General features: G+C 37.9%; 2 protein-coding genes across 5 annotated transcripts in view; one reads left to right on the forward strand and one right to left on the reverse strand.

Moving 5' to 3' along the window:
* The window catches only part of LOC111872171 (palmitoyltransferase ZDHHC23), a 10809-nt gene extending 4137 nt beyond the window's left edge, over positions 1-6672 (reverse strand). The window contains exons 1-3 of one of the 4 annotated variants that reach the window (XM_023865771.2): positions 6606-6672; positions 1911-2310; positions 805-962 (exon numbers count right to left, since the gene is read on the reverse strand). In XM_023865771.2, the coding sequence (XP_023721539.1) occupies positions 805-962; positions 1911-2267 (515 nt within the window). In that variant the 5' untranslated portion in view covers positions 2268-2310; positions 6606-6672. Of the gene's footprint in view, positions 1-804; positions 963-1910; positions 2311-6125; positions 6556-6605 lie in introns of those variants that run through there. The other 3 variants (XM_033754559.1, XM_023865770.2, XM_033754560.1) reach the window with 3 other exon arrangements.
* Positions 6673-6694: 22 nt separating this feature from the next.
* On the forward strand, positions 6695-24538 carry LOC111872170 (probable ATP-dependent RNA helicase DDX28). Its single transcript, XM_023865768.2, has 13 exons — positions 6695-6812; positions 6977-7088; positions 9863-9943; positions 11136-11282; positions 12403-12519; positions 13294-13491; positions 14939-15089; positions 17427-17533; positions 19348-19464; positions 20765-20922; positions 22631-22814; positions 23646-23798; positions 24373-24538. Exons 2-13 carry the CDS (start codon positions 6993-6995, stop codon positions 24472-24474), a joined length of 1611 nt encoding a protein of 536 aa, XP_023721536.1. The 5' UTR covers positions 6695-6812; positions 6977-6992; the 3' UTR covers positions 24475-24538.
* Positions 24539-24826: the final 288 nt, after the last annotated feature.

Below are 24826 nucleotides of genomic sequence, written 5' to 3' on the forward strand. Positions count from 1 at the left end.
AAAGACATAGGACTGTTGCCAGCTCGGGGTGCTACTTGATGCGAATAATTATAACATTCGGCCGTTAAAGGTTAAAGAATATGTTGTTTTGGGTTGTAACGCTCTGTAGTTTGGAGAGAACCAGACATTTTGGAGGAATGTATTACCTACACATTCAGGATTGCGGAGAAAGCCAAGCAAAAATCCAGCAGAAACAGATAAGAGAGCTGAATTTGGCTTGCCAGTTACTTCCACTGGTTTCTTGCTTGGCTTACTCTTCAACCCTGAAGACTGGTGTGGTATATCCCTCCAAAACATCAATGGACTCCTACCATACTACAAAGAGTTACATCTCATAAGACTGTAGTCTTTATAGCTGCACCACATCTCTGAGTGAACTCTCAGTGCAGACACCCAATATCAAATCAAAATGGTTAATAGTTTTGTACAGAAAAATGGATATCATCACCTATATGCATTCATGTTATGTGCACTTCATGCAAGGAACACATAAAAAATTAACACATCCAGATGTTAACAAATATTCCCATCTATTTCTCTTTCACAAGTCAAAATTGCAATGAAAAGTAGAAAAATTTTGAGGTCTTCATATCTCATACATTAATTTTGTTAAGACAATGGTGCATCAAGTGTGAAATATTTTACTGACCAACTAATCCAGTGTTTATTCAGCTTTCATCCTGTAATGCTTACACTGAAACCAAATCTAATGACACATATAACAAGAGATGCTTGGTAGATGAAGCAGTGGAAAGTACAATGAGGAACTCTTTATCACATTTATATTGGATATAAAAGTCATACCAAACACAGTGCTGATCACGCTTAACAACACACCCTTGACAGATGAGACAGTGGAAAGTACGAGGTGGAACTCTTCGCCTGCACACAGAACATGCCAATTCTGTTTCCTCATCCATATCAGCATGAACTACAAAGTTCAACTCTGCTCTTGTCCTCACCTATGGGACATAGTATAAAAATGAAAATTATGTAGAGGTATAGATGTCGGACTGCACTCCACACTATACTAATGAAAATACTGATTCTGTGGATAAAAATGCTTTTAAGTCATGTCTGTTTGAGGGGAAGATTTGAAACTCGTTAGATTATTCTCAGTAGAGTTGAGCTTGAGTTTCGACTCTGAAAGTGAAATTAATTGTAATAACAAGCAGATAGCTCAAAAAAGTTATAACCACAAACAAGTTCCTGTACGAATACTAAAGAACTGCCTGTTGAAATCAAAAGTCAACTGAACTATTCATATAGGGATCCTATTTGTTATAGGAAAATCTGATTCTGAAGAAAGCCAATCATTAATAAATAATGGCAAATAAAACTTAGAATAAAATTTCCATGCACTTTATATGCAAAAGTCGCAGCACTTATGAACATAAGCTGATTGCAAAGTGAAAGTGAAGTCTGTTAAGTGAAAAATAGGAAGGAATTAACAACGCTTCGCTGTGGCAAACTTCATACATCGAATGTTCATAAAACAGAGATACCTGTACTGTGGCTGGAGAAACTGGAAACAAATGGAAAGCTGCACATACAGGCGAGCCTCTACTTACAAACTTTCAAGAAACGAGCAATTCATATTTATGAATGTTGTGTGCACTAATAAATTGTGACTACCAATTCATTTAGCAAACACAGGACACCGCGCACAGGACAAATTAACATTACCAAATTTAATGACATATTTTATGAAAAAATAAATAAATTCAACTTACAAACATTCATTGTACACATTATGTTCATAAGTTGGAGTTCGCCTGTAGTTCAAATTTATAGCCTGTAAGGGACTGCTGCTGAAAATTCATTAAAATAAAAGGACAGTGATGACCAGTTCTTAAAATTCTCAGTGTTCCTACTGTTATTTATACAAAATATGTGGGAACTTTACAAACCTTATACAAGCATATTCCTGAAGATATAACTAGACCAATGAGCACACAATTCTCATGTGGCATGATCTCCAGAAACGGCACCACATTAAACTCAAATACCAGCAGAAGGAGAATAGCAGATGTCAAGGTCCAAACAAAGAAGAATTTTGTTCGTGGCAGGAATCGTACAAAGACAGTATACAAGTAACACATGCCAAACAACATGGTCAGTGAGACTAGCACTGTACACCACACGCTTTGGGCAGCAATATATGCTAGCACTGGCTGCAAGACTATAGGCAATGCTGAATCAATCGAAATCTGTTTGGCTCCTCCCCTCCATGGTATCCGTAACCGATCCTGGAAGGTGCTCATCATGCTGCTTACACGCTGAAATGGAACTCGCTCGCAGACAATTATCCTGAGAAAAAATAAAAAAAGAAACAAGTTTAATTTCACAAAATGATCAATACTTAGCGCAATACTATACTTTCATAATGCCGGTCACAGTAGTCGAGCGGTCTAAGGCATGCACTATCTTCGCTCGCTCAGAAGCCGGGATCATGGGTTCGAATCCCACTCAGGGCATGGATGTTTGTGTGCGTTTTTCTGTGTTTGTCTACAGGTAGAGGCCTTGCGATGAGCTGATCACTCGCCCAAGGAGTCCTACCGTATGTGTAAGATCTAGAAAAACCAAAGTGAACGGAGTTCATGGAGGTAGGCCTAGGCCCACTGGGGCTGTAGTGCCAAGGAAAAAAAATACTTTTATAATGCCACAGCATTTGGGCATCATGTGTCATCATTAGTGCCTTGATACAGTTACAACATTGAAGCCAACTGGGCATTTCAGAACTTCTACTCATAGTAATTCATAATTACAAAGTCAATAGAAAGTGTAGAATAGAATAGAATAGAATAGTGTAACGGACCAAAAATGAAACAATTCAAAATAATTCATAATTGTTCAAACAATTAGAATATGTATGACATGTTTTCAAACTCCATAAATGTTTCAGGCTAGATAATTCTCTAGAATCTTTTTTTTCTTCCTTAAAAACATATTTCATGTCACTATACCATTTAAATGTCTGAAACATCTATTATCATACAAAAAAAAATATCGCTTTAACAATGCATAATTATCTTTAATGAGAAAATGTAAATGATGAATATATTCTAAACATATTAACTAAAAGTGCTCTGCACAAAATGTTATTAAACATAAAACATATATATATTTTAAAATGTGTATATGCACTTCCATTTCCACATTCTATATACCTACAGAGTGTTTATATTATGCTTATAAGTCACAGAGATTATTGATGATGAATTATATGGCATTAAAAATAATGAATATGAAATGAGATGCCATAGATTGTTCATGATATATATTAAGGTGCTATTCTACCATTTGTCTAGGCCTGCAAATTTCTGGAATATTTACAGAACACATATGAAAATCTTACTATAAATCAGTCAAGTAATGAACCTCAAAATGACCCCACAGGGACTGAAATATGCTGGGCTTTTAAGCATAAACACTAGGAAATGTTTTCATTTGACAGTTACATTTTAATATAGTCATTTTAAATTAATTAATCTTACATACAGGCAATTCAATTATTTAATATACAGCCATTATGTTCCAACATTTTGGGTATAAAAAGTACTATATAATGCAGCACACAGTGCAGGGGGGACAGGGGGATCAAGGTCTACTGAACACTTTGTCACCTACAGCATAGTTAGTTAATTAGTTAGTTAGTTAGTTATTAGAGAGGGTGGGTTTCCCCATGCACTGTGACCAGTATTGGTCCACTGTGCTTCCCTCTGTGATATTCTACTGGTCTCTATACCCTACCGATATTGGTGCGTACCATCAGTCCCGACCGAGCCAGTGAGTTTCGCCTCTACTGGCTTGGCGGTATCTATAATGCTTCCCCCATCTATCAGAGGCATCAGAGACTACTGTTGGGCAGGAAATGTCCTTGAATTTAGCTCAGTGACCTCCTTTGGAGATATGAGGTTCTTTTACGTGCCGTAAAGCTACAACATGGGACCCACGGCTTAAAGTCCATCCCGTAGGACTTGTTCCCTGAATTTTTCCGCCCTTAAAAATTCGACGACCTCCGCCGGGTTTGAACCCACGTACCACGAGTCATGAGGTGGGAATGCTACCTCTAGACTACGGAGGCCGCTCACCTACAGCATAACTTGTGAGCATATTGCCTCCATCATCAGGGTCAAATAATAAGCAGAGTATGAAACCAGCGTGAGAGCATGTGACAATTGTTCAGCTTCTTCTTCAGCCCTGCAGATGGTGTCAACATATTCTTCAGAAACGACAGTTAACTTTCAATAGACTTCACAGCGTTATACCCTAGAAGATAGTACTCTTCACAGCCACCGCTGTGAGAACCTCAAATCCTATATAACTTAATTTTACTATGTCAGGGAGATAAATTAAAAATTGTTGATTAGCTGTAAGATATATTAGTATGCTCAGAAAAAAAAATTAATGTCCCACATATCAGGGGACCACAAAGCCTGAATAACATTCAAAACTAAGCCATAAATATCTGGTTATTAAACGAATATGCTTATTAATTGCTGGCATGTATAGTAGGTATTGTGCCGTCCATCAGCAAGGGGATTACAGAATTTCAGTTATTCATTTGCGTTCCATGCAACATCGAACACCCTCCATGTTTCATCAATCAATGTGAGCTTCAGCCATGACTTTTGTTTTCTGTTCTCTATACTGAACAAGGTCTAACATCAGACATCATAAAAGTATTAACATTTTCAGAATTTACTGTGAGTTGGAGGACCGTGAAGGAAAATTAAATTCTAGCCATGCCATTAATTTTACCACACAGAAAGCTAATATCCTTAAAATGGCCTTATTTTGAATAATAAAACATTCAACAATCATTTTATTTGGCAATAACATAGCTAATCATATATGGACGAATACTTTTAACTATAAGGATTAAATGTAATATTATATTTTATTTTTAAGATACAAGATTTAAATCGTAATTGCAATATGACTGAATCTGGAACCAATTTTAATGAACTGCGAATAAAATAAATGTTTTATTTTGTATCTATTATTACTATAAGTTATTTGTATATTATGGGACCTTGTCCTCGAAGATATTTTAGATACCTTAAATTGTACTGATGAAATTTAAGTTAAATAGGTGGCATTTTCATGTGTTTTGCATGTTTATAATTACTGTTATGATGGTGAATTGTTATGTATATGAGGTTTTCTGTTATAACATGGTTCTCTGGATGTTTTTAAACTTACATTTGTATATTTATACTTTCTGTATTCTGTTATGACACTCTCCTTATGGACATTTAATCTATGGACGTGTACTATATCTGAGGCAATATCGCCAAATGTAGATCTTGTGAACAAATAAAAAATGAATGAATGAATCTCATTGCTTCACTGATTAACCCCTTTCCCAACCATATACTATGGAACACAAAAGTCATTTAATAAAGCATAAAGTTCAGCCCTCTCCTAAAGAGAAGCTTTAATATACAAGGAAAAGTTTGAAATGTTCAATTTGCCTAAACAAGAACACATTTACACCTAGTTACTTATGTTAGAAACATTTCTCAGTCAGTGTATAGCATACCAGTCTAACAAGACCATCAAATGTATGTGAAACATTAATTAATTAAAAATATATCAATAATTTGCTTTTGATGAAGATCTGCCATCTACATCTTGTCCTGGGTTATAGGTCTATGTTTTACAGGAATTTAAAATCATGACTCAGTGTTCCCAACTCAATAATGAACAAATATCTCACATACATTCCTGACCAGCCCTGCCATAGCTCAGGCTGTTAGTCACCAGCTTCCCACTGCAGCGGCCTAGGTTCAAGCCCATATCAGGTCATGTGGGATTTGTGGTGGGTAAAGTGGCACTGGAGAAGAGTTTCTCCTGCCAATTCTCATTCCACCGACCACTCCACATTCATCGTCATCCATCACCTCGGGCTGATACAATAGGCAAATTATTGGCTGACGTACCAAGTGGACACAGTCTCATCCCACCCCAAGAAACTAACAACTACATTCTTGGCCAAATGGATAAGTACTGTTACAACTGCAGCAAATTAATTATATCTGAAAACACTTAAAAGTAGTTACTATCCTCCCTGTCTTTCATTGTACAGGAACAGGGATTTATTTAAACAAGAAAAATACCAATTATAACCTCTCAACGCTCTCATCCAAGTCCTCGCAATTACAGCAACAACCTAATATGTGGCTTCTTTCTTCATGAACATTCCAGTATTCACAGCAACACAGAGGGCTGCTATCCTGCCATTCTTGCTTGCCCATTACTCACATAAAATCACTTTCAGGTCCATTAGGAATGTAGCAGTGCATTTAATTATCAGACATCAAATATTCATATCACGGCCACGAATCCAGTTAATACTTCACACATTACTTTTTCATCACAGCAAATATAGTACTTGGCCAATAACTTCCAAGTACTCTACCTCTCGCCAACCAGACCTAACCCTCTACACACTCTACACATACTGCCAATAACGACGCTACTCAAGTGTAGCGTCAGGTGGACATAACGGGACATAAATTTTGACACTTTTGACCTTTTGACTGCTTTTGACATACACTCGTCTGCGAAACTGACAGCTTGGTCAGCCACTCCTTTACCTTATCGTGCTTTATTTATCTATTAGAACTGCTACTATTCCGCGGCGCGCCATGGCGTGACTGCAGGTTGCGCATGTTGTGCATTATGTCGATCATCGCGATTATTGGCTTAATGGCACATGTGTGAACCGTGTGAACGGACTGTGAAGAACGGTGTATGAATTTGTAGGCGTTTGTTATTCTTCTTGTATGAACATTGATATCAAGGTAGTTAGTTATTCATGTGTCTGCGCTGCTTATCAGTTTTTCATAGTTATTATTTCATTAGTCTTCAAGCCTAGAATGCTCAATTTGTAATTAAAATTAGGTTAGAAGTTGTCTTTAATGTGTTTACATAACATTGCACTAAGCACAGAACTGTGTTGTTACAGGGAATACTCCATCAGGATGCAGTTACGTTTTGGCTTGTGTGAACTCTGCAGATCAACACTGTTTTCTCCTCCAACAAGGATTGCATCTGTTGCAGAGTTTCATAACCATCCGGTTTGTTGCATTATTTTGAATAATTTATAAAGATCAAAGGAAAACTGAAGAATATTCCAACTCCCCTGTCTCTTCAGTCCTCTTCTATCCTCTAATGCCCTTTTTCACGCAATCTTGGGGATATGGGGGCTGGCAAAAGTGGGAATCCATGAAGAATAGAGAAGATGGGTAAGCTCCACTTTTGCAGTGTTCTGACAGCATTGCCCATGGAGTTGACATTACTGACATTACTGATCCTGTTTTTAATTTACATCATGCTTGCAATGTGATCAGAAGTCATAATAAATAGGAGAGAAAATATTAATGCAGGGATTCTGATTCTAAATTACTTGATACAGGAGAGTGACATGAAAAACTATGAATACAGCCTACAGTTTGAACATGTAGCATGGGGGCAATAGACTGCGCCATAGCTCAAGCAGTTAGTCGCTGGCTTCCCACCGTGGCAGCCTGGGTTCGATCCCGAAGTGGGATTTGTGGTGGACAAAGTGGTGCTGGGGCGGGGTTTCTCTGAATACTTCAGTTTCCCCGCCAATCTTCATTCCACCAAATTCTCCATCATCATAATCACCTGGGGCAGGCTATAATAGGCCAATCAGTAGCCGCCGTGCCGAGTGGACCCAGTTGGACTGCACCCCCCCATCAAGAAAATTTAAATTTAAAATGGGGGCAATAAATTGATGAATATGGCAAGATCCTAAATTTGTTCAAGATTAGGTTGTTAGGTAAATTAAAATAGTTTCTATTAGCCCTGATAACCACGATTAAATGTTGAATTTAGTGACAATGGATAAAAATCAATACTCAGAGACAGGTTCAATTGGTTAGATAGGTTAGAATATTTGTGTTAGGCCTAAGGCACATTATTAAAATCCAACATTTCAGACAAATGGTAAAAATCCAGATTCATTAATGGGGGTCTGTGGGAGGGGAGGGGGGTTTGCTGGGTGTGTTAGATTGCTGGGTTCTTGCTTGGCTTATTCTTTGACCCTAAAAATGGAGGTGACATTTTTCTCTGAAATGGTGTACTTTCAGCAGACTACACAGCATTATATCTAAGAAGATAGGAATCTTATTAAGTTTCTTGTTAAAAGCCTTTTCCCAGTTTTGAGACAAATTTTCTTCATGTCTCCTGTAAATTCATTGACCATTTTTACATGCATGTTGTAGGTCTGCCCTACACCCACACATTCTTCCACCTTCATTTCTTAAAAAATGGAAATAAAAAATTATGAATTAAAAAACCTGTTAATGGCAGAAAAATTCCCAATGAGCACATTACCATTTAATATTTTTTTTGTTGGGATAACTCTGTCGGTATAGCGACTGGCTACAGGCTGGATGACTGAGGGGTTGGAGTTTGAGTCCTGCTACGGTCAAGAATTTTCTCTTCCCCACGTCATCCAGACTGGCTCTGGGGTCCACCCAATCTCTTATACAATGGGTGCCGGGGCCAAAGCATGAAGCTGACCACTCACCTCCAGCTAGTGCTGAGGTTAAGAAAATGTGGATCTATAAATCCACTCCCCATATGCCTTCATGGCATAGTGCTTAGTTAGTTAAGCACGAACAACTTTACCTTTTACCTGTAAATGAAGGTAATCACATATTTCTGTTCTCTGGGATATAATTCTGTGTAGCCTGGTGAAAGTCAACCAAAGTTTCAGAAGAACACATCTCCATCTTCAAGTTTAGAGAGTAAGCCAAACAAGATACCAGCATGAAGACAGCACCAAGCAGAGCTGTGCTTGCATTCATGCTTGTCTCTTGCTTGGTGGCATGCTCCTCAAGAACAAAGCTTGACTCTCACCAGACTACAGAGTATTGTATCCTAGAAAGGCACAATAGATCACTGTGGTCGCAGTGCAAGGCCCAAGAAGGCCCACTCCTTGTACATTCATTGATTGTCTCCTAGAAAGTAGTCAATAGTCACCTCTATGAGAACCTCAAATTCAACATAAGGCAACCACATTTTCCTCAGACTTTGACTTCAGTTATAAATTTACAGAAGTCTCTTGTAAAAAGTTATGCATGTAGCACGAATTGGGGAGAAGAGGAATGTATATAGGATATTGGTGGGAAAGCTAGAAGGAAAGAGACCACTGGGAAGACCAAGATGTAGGTGGGTGGACAATATTAAAATGGATCTTAGAGAGATAGGATGGGATAGTATGGATTGGATTGATCTGTGTCAGGATAGGGACCAGTAGGAGGCTCTTGTGAACACGGTAATGAACCTTTTGGCTCCATAAATTTGCTAGGAAGTTCTTTAGTAACTGCACAATTTGGCGGCTTCTCAAGAAGGGCTCAGCTCCGTGAGTGAGTCCCCAGGATATGTTTCTAACTTTTGATTGCAGCCACAGAAAAGTCTGCTTCAGAACTACTGATCTAGAGTGTATAGCTTGTGACTAATATCATCATGCCAGAAGTGTTTTATAGAAGTGCTTACTGTACCTTGTAGCATTCAGTCATATTGCATCCCTAATTTGAGAGAAGTTTCACAAGCTGTTTATCGTGTCTCATGTTACCCCTCCGTAAACCCCACAATAGTATACTTCTCCCTTATCCCCATTTCTCTTGATCAGTTTGCATTAAAGCCAGCACTGTTAATTGATATCAGCCTAAATAATTTGAAGACATTGAAATTAAATTGCATTTTTCAAGCACATTTAACCAGGAATACCTGTATTTGTATCTCTTATTATTAGCACCATAAAAGTTTTACACTATATTGAAGGTATACTAAAATATTTTATATTTATATGTTTCCACAGGCTCTGTTAGCAAATGCACGTGTTGCTGTCAAGGTTGGAGCTTTAGGCAGTGAAGTAGACTCTTCAGAACAAAGAAAGAAGGTATGTTCTGAAAACCAAGTCCTTTTCATGTTATGTTTAGGTTACTATAGGTAAAATAACGGTTGCAGAATAATGCGTATGTTACAGGTAGCATCTTTTAACAGATTTCCCAAGAATCCTTTTTAATTTAAACATGATTTCAAACATGGAATCATATTCATTTTTTGTCCTTTTCATGTTATGTTTAGGTTACCATAGGTAAAATAATGGTTGCAGAATAATGCATATGTTACAAGTAGCAACTTTTAACAGATTTCCAAAGAATCCTTTTTAATTTAAACATGATTTCAGACATGGAATCATATTTATTTTTTGTCGCCATTGGCAAAACAGCCCTTTTTCAGCCATTGCCTTCCTTAGAAGATTCTGTCAGTTTTCGCTTTGGATTTCACAACGTTAATTTTTTTACAGAGCAAGGTCATCAGCCCTGTGTCCAAACCCCAACCTGGGGGACCAGCTCTCTGTATTTATGCCCACCAGTGACAGGTGGAGATATTCTAACCTACTGCCTTGTGGGGAATTGGGGAATTTATTTTTCAAGACAGATAATCCAAAGATTATCAGTAGGCTGAAAGGCACAATATTTTTAGTTATTAAACAAAATAATGAACAAAGAATATAAAATACACTGGAGGTATTAACATGTGGGCCAGAGAATATTATGGGAAACTTTTGTGGCTCCCCCCAAAACTGTGTGTTCTGGACAGAAACTAAGACGAAGGAAATTCACATTTTAATTTTTGGAAGACGTTGTTGTTTGATCAGTTTCAAAATGGTATTGAAAAGATCTTGTTTTTGAATTGAATTTGCTGCATGAACTTATCCAAGTAAGACTTAAGATCTTTTACAGCCAATCATACAGTTCCTTCACAATGCAACTATTTTTGTTCTTATTCTTTCCCTTTCACTTTCCCTTTTAATTAATTAAGTAATATGAGGTTTCATCCCGGGTCTGGTCAAGTTGGATTTGTGGTGGACAAAGTGGCGCTGGGGCAGGTTTTCTCCGAGTACTTTGGTTTCCCCTGCCAATCTTCATTGCTCCACAATCACCCTCACCTATCATCTGGGGCTGGTACAGTAGGCCAGAAGTGGCCGCAGTACAAGGGACTTAGTCCCACCCCACTAGCAATAAAAAAAAAAGTAAGTAATATAGTATGATAGCAGGAGTATTGTGTTTTATCTTTTATTACAGGTGTTACGAATTAGTTGTAAGAGGAGTGAATACAACCTTTATGAAGGTCAAACATATGGTAAATTTGAAAGCATTCCATTGGCATCTAAAGGTTGGCACCACAGAAAGTCTAGAGGAGATTTCTTCACAATCCAAAAGTATCGGGAAGTAAGTAAATACATTTATACATATGTATATCTACCAGCTATAGTTTTTATTGAATTTCCGACCATTGCGCACACAGATTGAAGTCATGTGCGTATGCAACACATGTTGAGTAATGAGAATAGTTCCACATTTTATAAATATGTACGAGAAACATTTAGTAAATTCCAGTTTTGAATTACAGTTGGTAGACGCTATTGAGATTGGAATAGAATTGCATTATCTGGCATATATCATTTTAAATGTTGCATCTAGTGGCAAAAATATGAATTATAGCGTTAATTTACTTTGATTTTCAAGATGAAAATGGAGAAAACTGATGTGTATGATACTGCTGCTGTTATGAAATGTCTTCTAATGAAACGAGTTTCTAGTTTTGGAACTGATTTATAATCTTATCCAGCAATAAGGAATTTGAATGGTATATACCTCCGGAAAGAGAGAATCCTAGTCTTAATGAAGTGATGTGCTATACATTTATGTCACAGATGCAGACATTTGCCGTATTAAGACCTGTAAGGCTATGACATAACAATTCATGTTCATGAGTTACTGGTCCGAAAAGTGTTCCTTTTTGTCCTTTAATTCTTTATGTTTTGTACCTTTAAAATCCATTTAATGTTCTCCTCCCATGTATATATGGTCCTCCAAAATTCTCTATGCATTTATCACCTTTCCCATGGTTGCTACATTTGCTCACCCCAATATTATTAATAAGATCTAACAGTTTGTGATGATGGTAAATTGTTACAATTAATATGTTGCTGGACATTATCCATCATCTTGTCTGTTCTTAAAAAACCGTCTAGTTTCTATTAAAAACACAACGTTTCGGGAACTGGACTCTGTTAGATTCTGTTAGATTCCAGTTCCCGAAACGTTGTGTTTTTAATAGAAACTAGACGGTTTTTTAAGAACAGACAAGATGATGGATAATGTCCAGCAACATATTAATTGTAACAATTTACCATCNAATATTATTAGGTGAAGACTATGAATAATGAAGCTCTTTGTTATCGTACTATGTTATCCAGTCTTCCTCCCTCTTAGGTCTAAGTATTATTCTAAGTATCCTGAATGTATTTTTGATGGTTACAAACTTAATTGAATTGTTTTATTTCAGAACCCAGCAATTTGTAATTCATCTGAGAGTGGTATCAGTTTCAGTGACACTGGCCTTAGCAGCAACATTATCGATATACTGGAGGAACAGGAAATCACAGAACCAACAGTCATCCAGGTATTTCTTCTAGTTTTCATTGCTAGTGGGGTGGGGCTAAGTCCCTTGTATTGCAGCCACTTCTGGCCTCTTGTACCAGCCCCAGATGATAGGTGAGGGGGATTGTGGGGCAATTGGTGGAATGAAGATTGGCAGGGGAAACTGAAGTACTCGGAGAAAACCTGCCCCAGCACCACTTTGTCCACCACAAATCCCACTTGACCAGGCCCGGAATCGAACCCAGGCCGCCCCGGTGGGAAGCCAGTGACTAACCGCTTGAGCTATGGCGTGGCCCATGTCTGCTAGTTGAAACATTTGCAGTTTTGTGAGAAACAGGGATATGGGTGTTACCAACCATCATCTTTGAGAGAGTAACACTTTCATATTCAGAATGACCTGGGTTGAAATCTCAGCCCAGAGACCAGCTGTCCTGATTGAGGGTTTGCATAGTTTTTCCTCAGTCCTTCCAGGCAAGTGCTGAAAAGGAATATACAGAACTGACAAATAAAAATGATGCAGATCTAAACATGTCTGTACATGCTAAAATTAAAATTTAGAATTGCAAATATTCAACCATAGATAAATTAACCATCCAGGTGGACATTACTGGACTGACATCTTTGGAGTCAAATTTGATGTGAATTTTTTTGTAGCAGTTACCATGTTGTGGCACTAGTATTGTCAGAATTATTATGCACATGAGAATGATTTCAATTAATTTTTCTCTTGAAAATGCTGGTATTTACATATGATGATTTTTGAGAAATGCCATAGCAATTTTAATATGTTTTGCAGAAAGATGGTATCCCTACTATACTGGAAGGACGTAATACACTCTTAACTGCAGAAACAGGGTGTGGTAAGACCTTGGCATATCTCCTGCCTATGATAAATCAAATCCTGATGTGGCGTCTTGTGTTAAGTGAACATCGATTCAACAGCCCTCTTGGTGTAATTGTGTCACCCAACAGGGAATTGGCAAATCAGATTGGTGTAAGTTCACATTACTTGTAACCAATTTTAATATCTTGTTAGTCATTTCAGATCATCTGGTTTGCAAAACTTGACATGTTACTTCTCCTTTAAGTCTAGTAATTCAGGAAATTTATGTATAGCGTAACAAATTTGACATAATTGGTCCCCACCCCCTTTTTTTAAGAAATATTTTATAAACTTTTAAGACTTATGGACATGAAATGTGTGCTGATATGTTGGGTTTTTGGACTTTATCCATCGTCCTGGTTTNTGAAATGTGTGTTTCACTTTTCTCTGCAGCTTTTGTCAGATAAAGTTCTTGCTGCATGCTCAGGATGTGTGCAGAAATGCATGTAGATTTCCATGTAAATGGTCTATTCATAGTGTATAATTTTAACCAGGTCAACAAGTCTTAGTAAAATTCTCCAGTATGAAATTTCATGCAAATCTATTGCGTAATTCTCAAATTTTTACCATGCAGAGAGACAGACACACATGACAAAGCCATTAGGCACATTTTTGCTACTTTTTGTTGTGATCACACTGAATTATCACTGAAACACAAATACATCTTCACTTTCCTGGCCTCTTTTCACTTTGATCAATGAGTTAGGGTTACTTGACAGGTTATTTGACCTGAGGGGTTGGGGGCTGAGGGATCAACCAATCAATCCTTTCAAGCAGATCCCTCTCAGACATATAAAAGCAGCTTAATGCATGAAAGGAACATTGCTTAATATAAAATATCAGTTTCATCAAGATCTATAACTCTTAACTTGAACCATTTTCAGTAGTGGAGGCAGGTTATAATACCTCCACTGGTGGTACTGTGAGCTGCAGAAGGTGACAAAAGGAAACCCAGTGCCAGGGGATATAACTGGGTACTCTGTCACTGGGGAACATAAATACAGGGACCTGGTCCTCCAGGTTGGGGAGGTTGGATGTAAGGCTGTCGACCTTGCTCTGTAAAAAAATTATTTTTGCAAAATCCAAAGAAGTGAAAACCAGATCAATCTGGCAGAATCTTTTAAGGAAGGGTCCACCCAACCTCCTGTGCAATGGGTACTGAGGTCAGATTCTGTGGGGGTAAAGCAGCTGGTACATGAAGCTGACCACTCCCTTCCATCTAGTGCCAAGATACAAGAATGGTGGGGTTATACCTCCACTCCCCCACATATCTTCATGGCTTAGTGCTTAATTAGTTAAACATGGACAATGTTACCTTCAAACAATAGATTTGTTTCTGCAGTTAGTGAGCATGAAGACCGATATGGGTTACAGCAATTTAAAGAATGCATTTAGAAATATATGCTGAAATTGAGTACATCTGTCCTTTGGTTTATTGGCGAGATTCACCGATTTTTTTTTTTATTCTCTTACTTGATTGAAATCTTGGTTACATTTTTATTTTCTGACATTTTACTTTTAGGAGAATACTGTATATTGAGATCTCCCAATGTTTCAGGAAATAGCTGAGACGTTTTCGAGAAAATTGATGTTTACTTCAAAGGTGCTAACAGGTGGTCATACTAAATCAAAAATAATGAACCCATCATTTGAGGAAGTTGATTTGTTGGTAGCAAGTCTTGGAGCACTTAGTAAACTTACTACCACAGGTAAAATACACATCTATTTGTATAGAATTTGGAACAAGCGAAGGAATTGTTAGAACAGCAAGTTGAACTGACATTCAGTAAAAGTCATGCTAGAAGGAACACGTCTTCTTTTAACTCCTTTTGAATATAGAGAGGTCAGCATAATTTATTAATTAATAATTAATTGCCATGCATAACCTAAAAAAATCACATCATTGCTATGTTTGTAATTTTCAAGATGCAAGTATTGTTTTATACAAAATTTTAGGTGAGATTGTAATTTAATGCCATACCAAATATCACATTCTTAACTAAAGAAAGAGTAAATGTACATATCATGTTCCTCATGCTATTTTACATTGTGCACAATTTGACCAGTACTCTAGAAATAAAATGAAATGTACCTCCGATATAACAGAATCCATTTTCTTCTGCTGTATGTTTCATACAGATATTTGTATACATGCAGCCATCTCTTTCAGTTCATTCACTGCAAGTAGATGAATATTTCTGGAGCTCTGAGTGTGACATCATAACATGTGATGTGGATGAAATGTCATTAAGTAAGCTGCAAAATAAACAGACTGACATATATACAGAGAGTTTTTTAACTCTGTTGACCAGTACACAGATGTGTGCTTCATGGCAACTTGTGTGTGGCTTCCTGTTGAGGCACATGTGAATTTTGCTGATGAATCAGCATGCCTGATGACTGATAACATTTGGATTGAAGATAAGTAATTAACTTGTGGATCACGTGATGGCATTATGTTTCATGGCGAGCAATGCAGTTCATGCATGGGAGCTTGTTTATGATTTGTCAGCAGTAGGCAGCAGTTATCAGCTCCATTAACCATTCATTCTTAGTTACAATTAGTGAGCGGTATGGTATACTTCAGAGCAACATGTATTTATGTATATGACATCTATGTGAAATATGAATCTGCTAGAAAATGTCAGCAGAAACTTCAACATAAATTTCATGATGAAAGAATTCTCGGCAGACAAACAATTCACAATTTGGTGAATAAACTTAGAACAACAGGACTCTTAATAGACAAGAAGTAAAATAATAAGTGCCTGAGTGATTACTGAGGAGAAGTTAGATGACATAGGAGCCAACCTTGAATATAAACCTAGAAAATCACTTAAATGTCTAGCACAAGAGACTGGGGTGTCAAAGCCTAGTGCAAGTACAGCAGCACAGTTGCTATATCTTAGACCCTGTAAAACAGTAATCCATGCCATACAGCCACACAGTCCAGCTAGCACAGGGTTCATTTTCGAAGTTGATTCCTACAGTCTGCCATCGAAGGTGAGATCGATCTGCAATTGACATTCTTTTTTGATAAAGCATGGTGTCACTTGCAGTGATACATATATACGCAAAATAATCGCTACTTATAGTTCACAGAATCCACATCTAACCCACAACATCCTGCTCCATCCAATGAGGGTTGGTGTCTGGAGTGCTGTAATTGCAAGAAGGGTTGTTGGAGCCGTGTTTTTTTTAACAAAACCATTAATTGCAAGATATGTGCAGGTCCTTTTCAGCCAAATCTTTCCAGAGTTGACAGAAAAAAGAAGACTCGGCGTCTTGTTTCAGCAAGACTCCGCTACTGCCCACACTGCACATGTCTATTCAGTCCTCGTCTGATGTCTTTGGGGACAGAATTATCATCAGTGGTATTTCTCCTGGGGTTGTTTGGAGGAAAAAATTTACAACAGTAACCCCTGCATGGAAGAATTAAAAGAAAATATTCTTAGGGAAATTGCAAATATTCCCACAGAACAGCTTCAAAGCATAAATCAGAACCTCTTCCACCTTTATGAGGAATGTCTACACATAGAGGGACAGCATTTTCAATGCCTGTGATCTGTGAATAAAGTTAAGAACTTCCCTTAATCCAAATGTCAGCTGTCAGGCATCAGCAAAATTCGTATGTGCACCACAGCAAGCAGCGCACTGGCCACCGTGAAGTGCAGAGCCATGGAACCGGTCAACAGAGTAAAAATCCTCCATGTGTAATGTTAACACGTTGAGTTTTCTAGACATTGCAACTGTGAAGCAAACTTTTATGTGAGATTTGAGGTTGTCACAGCTGTATCATGATTATGGGCTTCTAGAATATCAAATTGTATAGTTTTATAGATAGATAATAACATATCAGGGGAACCTGCTGCCTCCGTCTTCAGGGTGCTCTGAAAATGGAGGTAGTAGGTTCCTCTAAAATATTGGTAGCTATATTGAAGGGCACAGTGACATATTCCAGAAGACTGTCAACTCTCTACATTGCTGGTTGGTTTGAACCCTTCTTCCTGAGCCCATGCTCACATTAAAACACTGACATGTCGCAGGTATCTACAACATGAAGAGTGTACACCATGTGGTGCTGGATGAGGCCGACACACTACTGGATGATAGTTTCAGTGAGAAATTGTGCCGTTTTCTGAGGCATTTTCAGGTAAGCAGTCCTGAAATGTTCATCTCATTAAATATTACCATGTTGCTTAAAAGGTGGCCTTTAAGCTGTGGATTAAACTGTCTGATATGAGCTGGAGCATACAGTATGTGTGCACATTCAGAGTAAAAATTTAAGGGGGTAACTTTGCAGAGTTGCTCCACAGTATAGAAAATATACAAAAAATGAATGTCAGAGCAAGTATCTTATATCAAGTTGGTATAACTTGGATTGGTCATATTTAGTCATTTCCTTTAAATTTCACAGTTCTGTCACCAAGCTTAATCAAATGACAACACTTCTCACTTTTATTCAGAGGACGTACCTAGTTCAAACACCAATTGTTGTGACTGAGGTTTCTTTTGTGGATTTCTTTAGTCCCTTCAGGCAGTTGCTGGAATATTTCCTTGAAATAGGTCATAACCACTTCCTTCTCGTCCTTTTCAATTCATTTTATTCACCCATCTTACCGTCTTACATGAGTGCTTTTTTGACTTCATGTTTTGTTTCGTCTGTGATGGATGGCAGAATCAAACAACGTGTCTGCATCAGGTTCTACGTGAACCTCGGTAAATCCACTACCGAAACCCTTGAAATGCTTTATAAGGCTTTTGGAGAACATTCTTTAAGCCAGACAGAGGTTTGTGAATGGCAGTCACATTTCATCACCAGACGAGTGTCAGTTGAAGATGATGAACGTTCAGGGGACCTAGCACCAGCAAAACGACAGAAAATGTGTACAACATTCAAGAATTCATCCACAAAGACCATCACCAAACAATCCATGAGCTCACAGACACCTTTGGGATCAGTTATGGAGTCTGCCAGGAGATCTTAACAGAAAATTTAAACATGTGCTGCATTGCCGCAAAGTTTGTTCCCCAACTCTTGACACATAATCAAAAGCAGTGGCACGTAAACGTATGTTTTGAGCTACAAGAAATGGCTAAAGTGGACCCAACTTTTATCTCCATGATCATTATGGGTGACAAAAGTTGCGTTTACAGTTATGATCTGGAAACAAAGCAACAATCGTAACAGTGGAAGAGCCCACAATGAGCAAGAGCAAAAAAGTCTCAGCAGGTCCAGAGTTCAACAAAGAGCATGCTTATCCTATTTTCGACCTGAAGGGGATTGTTTACCATGAATTTGTTTCTCCTAACACTACGGTCAACTCTGACTTTTACTGTGACGTTTTGAGATGCTTGAGAGAAAATGTGCAACAGAAAAGACTGGAACTTTGGCGCAACCACAACTGGCTCCATCACAACAATGTACCTGCCCCTACATCCCTGAAAACCACAGAGTTTGTGACTAACAACAACATGGTTATCATTCTCTATCCTCCCTACTTGCCAGACTTAGCCCCCTGTGATTTCGCTTTGTTTCCCAAATTGCAAATGAAACTGAAGGGACGTTTTGGAACAGTGTCTGACATCCAAAGGGAATAGCAAGCGGTACTCAACAGCATTAAGGAAAATGACTTCAGTGGTGCTTTTGAAGCATGACAAAAATGTTGGAATCACTGTATACATTCCCAAGGAGACTATTTTGAAGGAGGTGGCAGCCAAAATTGAGTTAGTTAAGTCAGTATTTCTTTTTTGACCTAGTCTGGGAACTTTCCAGTAACACCTATTGTCTGAAGATTATTTGAATGCATCATGTGTAATGATGAAAACTGAAGATTCAGAAGGAGGTTTGAGGACATTAAAAGAAGTCATAACACACAAAATTGACTCATTTAATCAAAGACATAAGGTTCACACTGTGTGTATAGCAGCACTGGCTTGTTTTTGATGGCATTTGTCTTGTTGCAGTTTCAATTCAGAACAGCCACCAGTACACTAACTGCTGTGCCAGCAGGTGCCCAGATGACACTGGTTAGTGCCGTAGTGCCAACAAGCCTTACGGATATACTGAGTCCTGTTATACAGGTATATTTGAAACAGATTACTAAACTGATTTTTCTTATACTGTATTCACAGTTTATACTTAATCATATGTTCACCCTGTGCTGTAATGTGGCAACATATGGAGAAGCTGGATTGTTTATCAAGTTCAGCATAAAACTATCACAGAATTGCTGCATCCTTCTCATGTTCACTTTAATTTAAATAAACATGAAACACTGAACTTTGCATGTGCAGGAAGTTACAAACAGGTTCAGTTCCAGAAGCTCATAAGTGCTTTGTTCAGCTCTTGGACTGTGATTTCCCATAAACATGGTGATAGATTCCCGAGCCAGCCCACAACAGACTATGTAATACTGTTGTAATAGCAGTAATGAAGTAAGGCAGAAATATGAACATACCAAACAGCAAATAACTTTTTCTTCTTGTTGGCTATTTGAATTCAGGCACTGCCTTCCTTGTGGAAGTGTGGTTCTTGAGGATAAATAGTTTTATCCGGAGAGTATGAGGAAATTTTTCTGGATGTTGAAAGATGGGGGAGATGAATGCATATAGGATATTGGTGGGAAAGCCAGAAGGAAAGAGACCACTGGGAAGACCAAGGCGTAGGTGGGTGGACAATATTACAATGGATCTTAGAGAGATAGGATGGGATGGTATGGATTGGAATGAGCTGGCTCAGGATAGCGACCAGTGGAGGGCTCTTGTGAATGCGGTAATGAACCTTCAGGTTCCATAAAATGCTGTGAAAATTCTTGAGTAGCTGCAGATTTGGCTCCTCCATAAGGGCTCAGCTCCATAAGTAAGTAAGTCAAAGGATACTTCAATAGCTATAAAGATTGATGGCACTAGTTCCAATGGACCAGTACTTCATAAGAGTAAAGAGACATTTGTATATAGTGTAACCTCTGTTTAATGTCCTCAGTTTAAGGCTTTGCTGCAGGTATCATTCGTTATCAGTAATCCCGAGTCAATAACCTCAGTTTTAAATTTCTTCCAATTAAGATTTTCCTCAGTTTAATTTTCAGATCCACTGCTCCCCAAAGAAACATTAAACTGCTCTTCATATAACTGAATTATTGAAATGACACATTTGTAGGAACTTAAAGGCCTACTATAATAGCTGAAATGTTAGAGGCAGTACCTTTATATGTACTGGGGCTGAAAGTAGAAGCTCCACATCCATTCATTAAGAGTATTATGCTGCTGGCATTTCATCTCTCTGTTGTTCAGTTAGGGTTCAATTCAGAAATGGCCATTCTAAAACAGTAATTTAATGTATGTATTTCTTGTTGAATTTCGTTTCCTAATAATTTTCTCTCAGACTGACTCATTAGTGAGAGTTACAACAAGTCAAGTTCACCGGCTGCTACCACATGTCCCACAGAAGTTTTATCGACTTGGCAGATCGCATAAGCCTGGTCAGTTGCTTGCTATGGTTAAAAGTGATACTGCAAAGAAACATCCTGTTATCATATTTAGGTAATTATGAGATATAATAAGTCAGTTAAGTTAAGTGAGTATAATTTGATGGAAGAATTCCATTGTAAAGTTAGTGTTAAAACATATTTTTGATCTTATATAATTGATTATATAAAACAGAATTTATGTAGGAGTTGGGATAGGTCCCAGTCTAGAAAACCGAGATTTACAACCGTGGGGATCCATTGCACTGACCACGTGACACCTCCTATCCTCAAAAGTTGGCACTAACTTCGCCGACAAGTGGCGGTCGCTCGGTTGGTATAGTTTGTTTGTGGACCACAGGCCAAGGATTTTTTTGTTGTTGTTGGGATAGGTCAGTGAGTATACCAATGGACTATGGGCTGGATGGCATGGGTTCAATTCCCAGCAGAAGCAAGAGATTTTCTATGTTCCACAATATCCAGACCAGCTCTGGGGCCCACCAAGCCTCCTATCCTGTGGGTACTGAGAGCTCTTTCCACAGGGTGAAAGCGACTGGGGTGTGAATCTGACCACTAACCTCCAGCTAGTACTGAAGTCAAGAATACGCATTCATGCATTCTGTCTCCACCATTCGAGCTTCCAGCTGTCATGTCACAATATCATTAATATGAAATACAATTTTCACATAACATATAAGAACTGATTTGAAGCTATCTTCTGGGATATAATGTCATGTAATCTTGCAAAAGGTAGCCAGCATTTTGGAAGAACATATCCTCTCCATCAGGGCAAAAGAGTAAAGCCAAGCAGGAGACCAGCAGGCAGCAAACAGAGTTCTACTTGGCATTTGAGACGAGTTTCAACGAACCACACGGTGTTATATCTCAGAAGACAGACCTCATCATTTAAATAATTACTTACTTGGACCAATAAATGAGATTTTGGGAACAGTAAATCAATCAATCATTACAACCCTAGTAAAAACTTTCATATGATAAAGACTGGTAATGTATAGAATGGAACCATGACCGCACTAAGGTTTGTTGGAGACGGCACCACAGTGGGTGAATTTCTTTAAAGTTCTTTTAATCTTTCAAGTATCATTAATTCTCAACGGTCATTGTGAAAATTACTGTTTTATGGGGTGTGTAAATATTTATTCCATGTTAGGTGGGTCCTTGTCACCACGGCATGGCACGTCCTCAGGTTGCGGATGGAGGAGACACCCTCCAGTTTTGGAGGGAAGCTGTGAATATATTGAATAAGCAGTTGCGGACAGCCAATAAGGGGTGGCCCTACAGCTTGGGGGTTGGGCGTGGGGCTAACAACTCCTCACCATAAAAACTCAGTATGCTACGAAAATGAACACAAAACCTCAGACCCGGACTGATTCCTTGGATAAACGACCTAAGCTAATGAATATGGATATGAGATTTGGGATCTTAGAGAGATAGGATGGGATGTTATGGATTGGATAGATCTGGCTCAGGATAGGGACCAGTGGAGGGCTCTTGTGAATACAATGATGAACCTTCGGGTTCTGTAAACTGCTGGGAAATTCTTGAGTAGCTGCAGAATTGGCGGCTCCTCAAGAAGGGCTCAGCTCCATGAGAAAGTAAGTAAGTAAATATTTATCATATGACATACAATCACATCCCAAAACACAGTTATTTTCATAATCACTGAATGAGACCTCAGAATTCAAACAGTGGTTATGTCATTATAAATAAGGATATTTTTGTATGTGAATTTTGTAAGAATGATGTGACTGCATTTGTTGCAGCAACAAGTCATCAACATGTGATTGGATATCAATGTTCCTGAATGAGAATGGTGTGAAATGTGTAAACCTGAATGGAAAAATGCCACTTGATATTCGGACAGGGAAGCTGAGGTTATTTCAGTCGGGCGATGTCAATGTCATTTCTTGTACTGACATTGGTTCTAGAGGCATTAATACAGTCAGGGTAAGTGAGGGTTCTCTGGAGCAGAACATCATTTGATAGTTATGATCATGGCCTGGATTTTGATGACATGTCATCTTTTTTTCATTGTACCCTATCCGATACTCTCAAATATATAAATCTCGTATATGAGCTGCTGGTTACAGAAATGTAAATTTTATAGGTAATTTTTTTACTTTTAAGGGCATTTCTTGTCATTTTTGGCCATTTTAGGGAATTTTTCTTCATATGTTTTCGGAAATGTGAATAACATGGAAGTGAAGTGTTCTTGCTTTTCTCCTTTAGCTCATTTTTCTGGATTTTTTCAGTCATTTTATAGGTCATGTTTTTAATATTTTCAGGTCGTCAAAATCTGGGCCCTGCATATTACATTTTTGGCTCATATTTTAGGTCATTTTTCTGGATTTTTTCGGTCATTTTATAGGTCATTTTTTAAATATTTTCAGGTCGTCAAAATCCGGGCCCTCGTTATGATATTACCGAAATTCATTAACTTTTTAATGTTTCTTACAAAAATAACAGAATCTTTACAATTGTTTTAGTTTATGCACTACTTAGATAGAGCATGAATTTTGGTACTGCTTTTATGTTGTAAAAATATAAAATTACAGCAGTCATCTTGGTTTGTTCTTCATATCAATATTTGAATTTTTAAATTAAAAAACTGTATTACATTTCCCTGGACTGCTGTTTCAAAGGGATACATTTTGGGTCTTTGTAACTTTTTTTATATGATGAACAATGAAAAATGATGTTTCACGACTGGCATCAGAAAATCTGTATTGAAATGTTGCTGTTGAATTATTATCCATTTGTTACATATTTGTGTTTCAGGTAAAACATGTGATTAATTATGACTTCCCTCTGTACATGGCTGATTATATTCATCGTTGTGGGCGCACAGGGCGTGTTGGAAGCGTTGAAGGCTGTCACGTTTCAAATTTTATTGCTGGTTTGAAAGAGGTTGAACTTGTGCAAAAGATAGAGGTTTGTGATCTTATTTTAACTGCTCTGTTTTCTTCATGTATTTACACTGAAATGAGTCTGAATTCTGTTTAGATCAGATGAGAGATAGGCATATTGTATCATATTGTTCTGCTCTCGGATAAATGCTCAGGTTTCTAAAGCACCCATTTATCCCCTTTTTCTGTGAAGTAAAAAAGAAAAAGGTAAAGCTATCTGTGTAACAGGCCATGAAGGCACATAGGGCTATGAGACATTGAGGCTTCCACATTATATTGACAGTCGGCTCACAAATGGCAGTGAGGTTGTCAACTGTACATGACGGTAGTCCGCCCTTTACTCCCAGGAAGATTCCTGGTACTCATTTATGTTAGAGGCTGAGTTTACCCCACAACCATAGTGCTGCTGGTAGGATTAAACCAATTGAAAAATTTGATGACCTCATCAGGAATCGAACCCCTTCTGGCATAGTGCCTCAACCAGCTACACTACCATGTTTCCCTCCCCCCCCCTACCATGCACCCATTCCCTATAAGATAGATGTATATACAGTAATTAGTTGCCAAATTAATTATGTGGTATATTTTGTTATATACAGGAAGCTGCTCGAAAAATGGACACACTGCCCAATGTCAATGGTAACATAACAAGAACAATTAAATTCAGAGCTATGAGAAAAATGGAAGATCGATTTATGTGAAATGTGAAGTTGTGTACTTTAAGTATATGTCATATATTGTGTCATTAAACATACATACTACATATTGAAACTGTTTCATTTCCTTATTTACCATATTTGTATCTATATTGATGTGCGTTTTGGACATTAGTTACAAAACTAATGTAATTGTGATGAAATGTTCTTGTGAATGTTTCATCTCCAAGACTATTTGATGGATTTCAGTTAAATTTAGTCTACACTGAAAGTTAGTGTGAAAGTCGCTTGGTTTCTATGAGTAAAGTATAATCTTGCTTTGTATAAAACCCGTATAAAAGTAACTTGCATTTTAAAATTTTGAAGAGGATGGTAATGCTTTGTAGTTCAGTGGCAG

Source organism: Cryptotermes secundus, unplaced genomic scaffold (genome assembly GCF_002891405.2).
Source record: "Cryptotermes secundus unplaced genomic scaffold, Csec_1.0 scaffold581, whole genome shotgun sequence".
NCBI lineage: Eukaryota > Metazoa > Arthropoda > Insecta > Blattodea > Kalotermitidae > Cryptotermes > Cryptotermes secundus.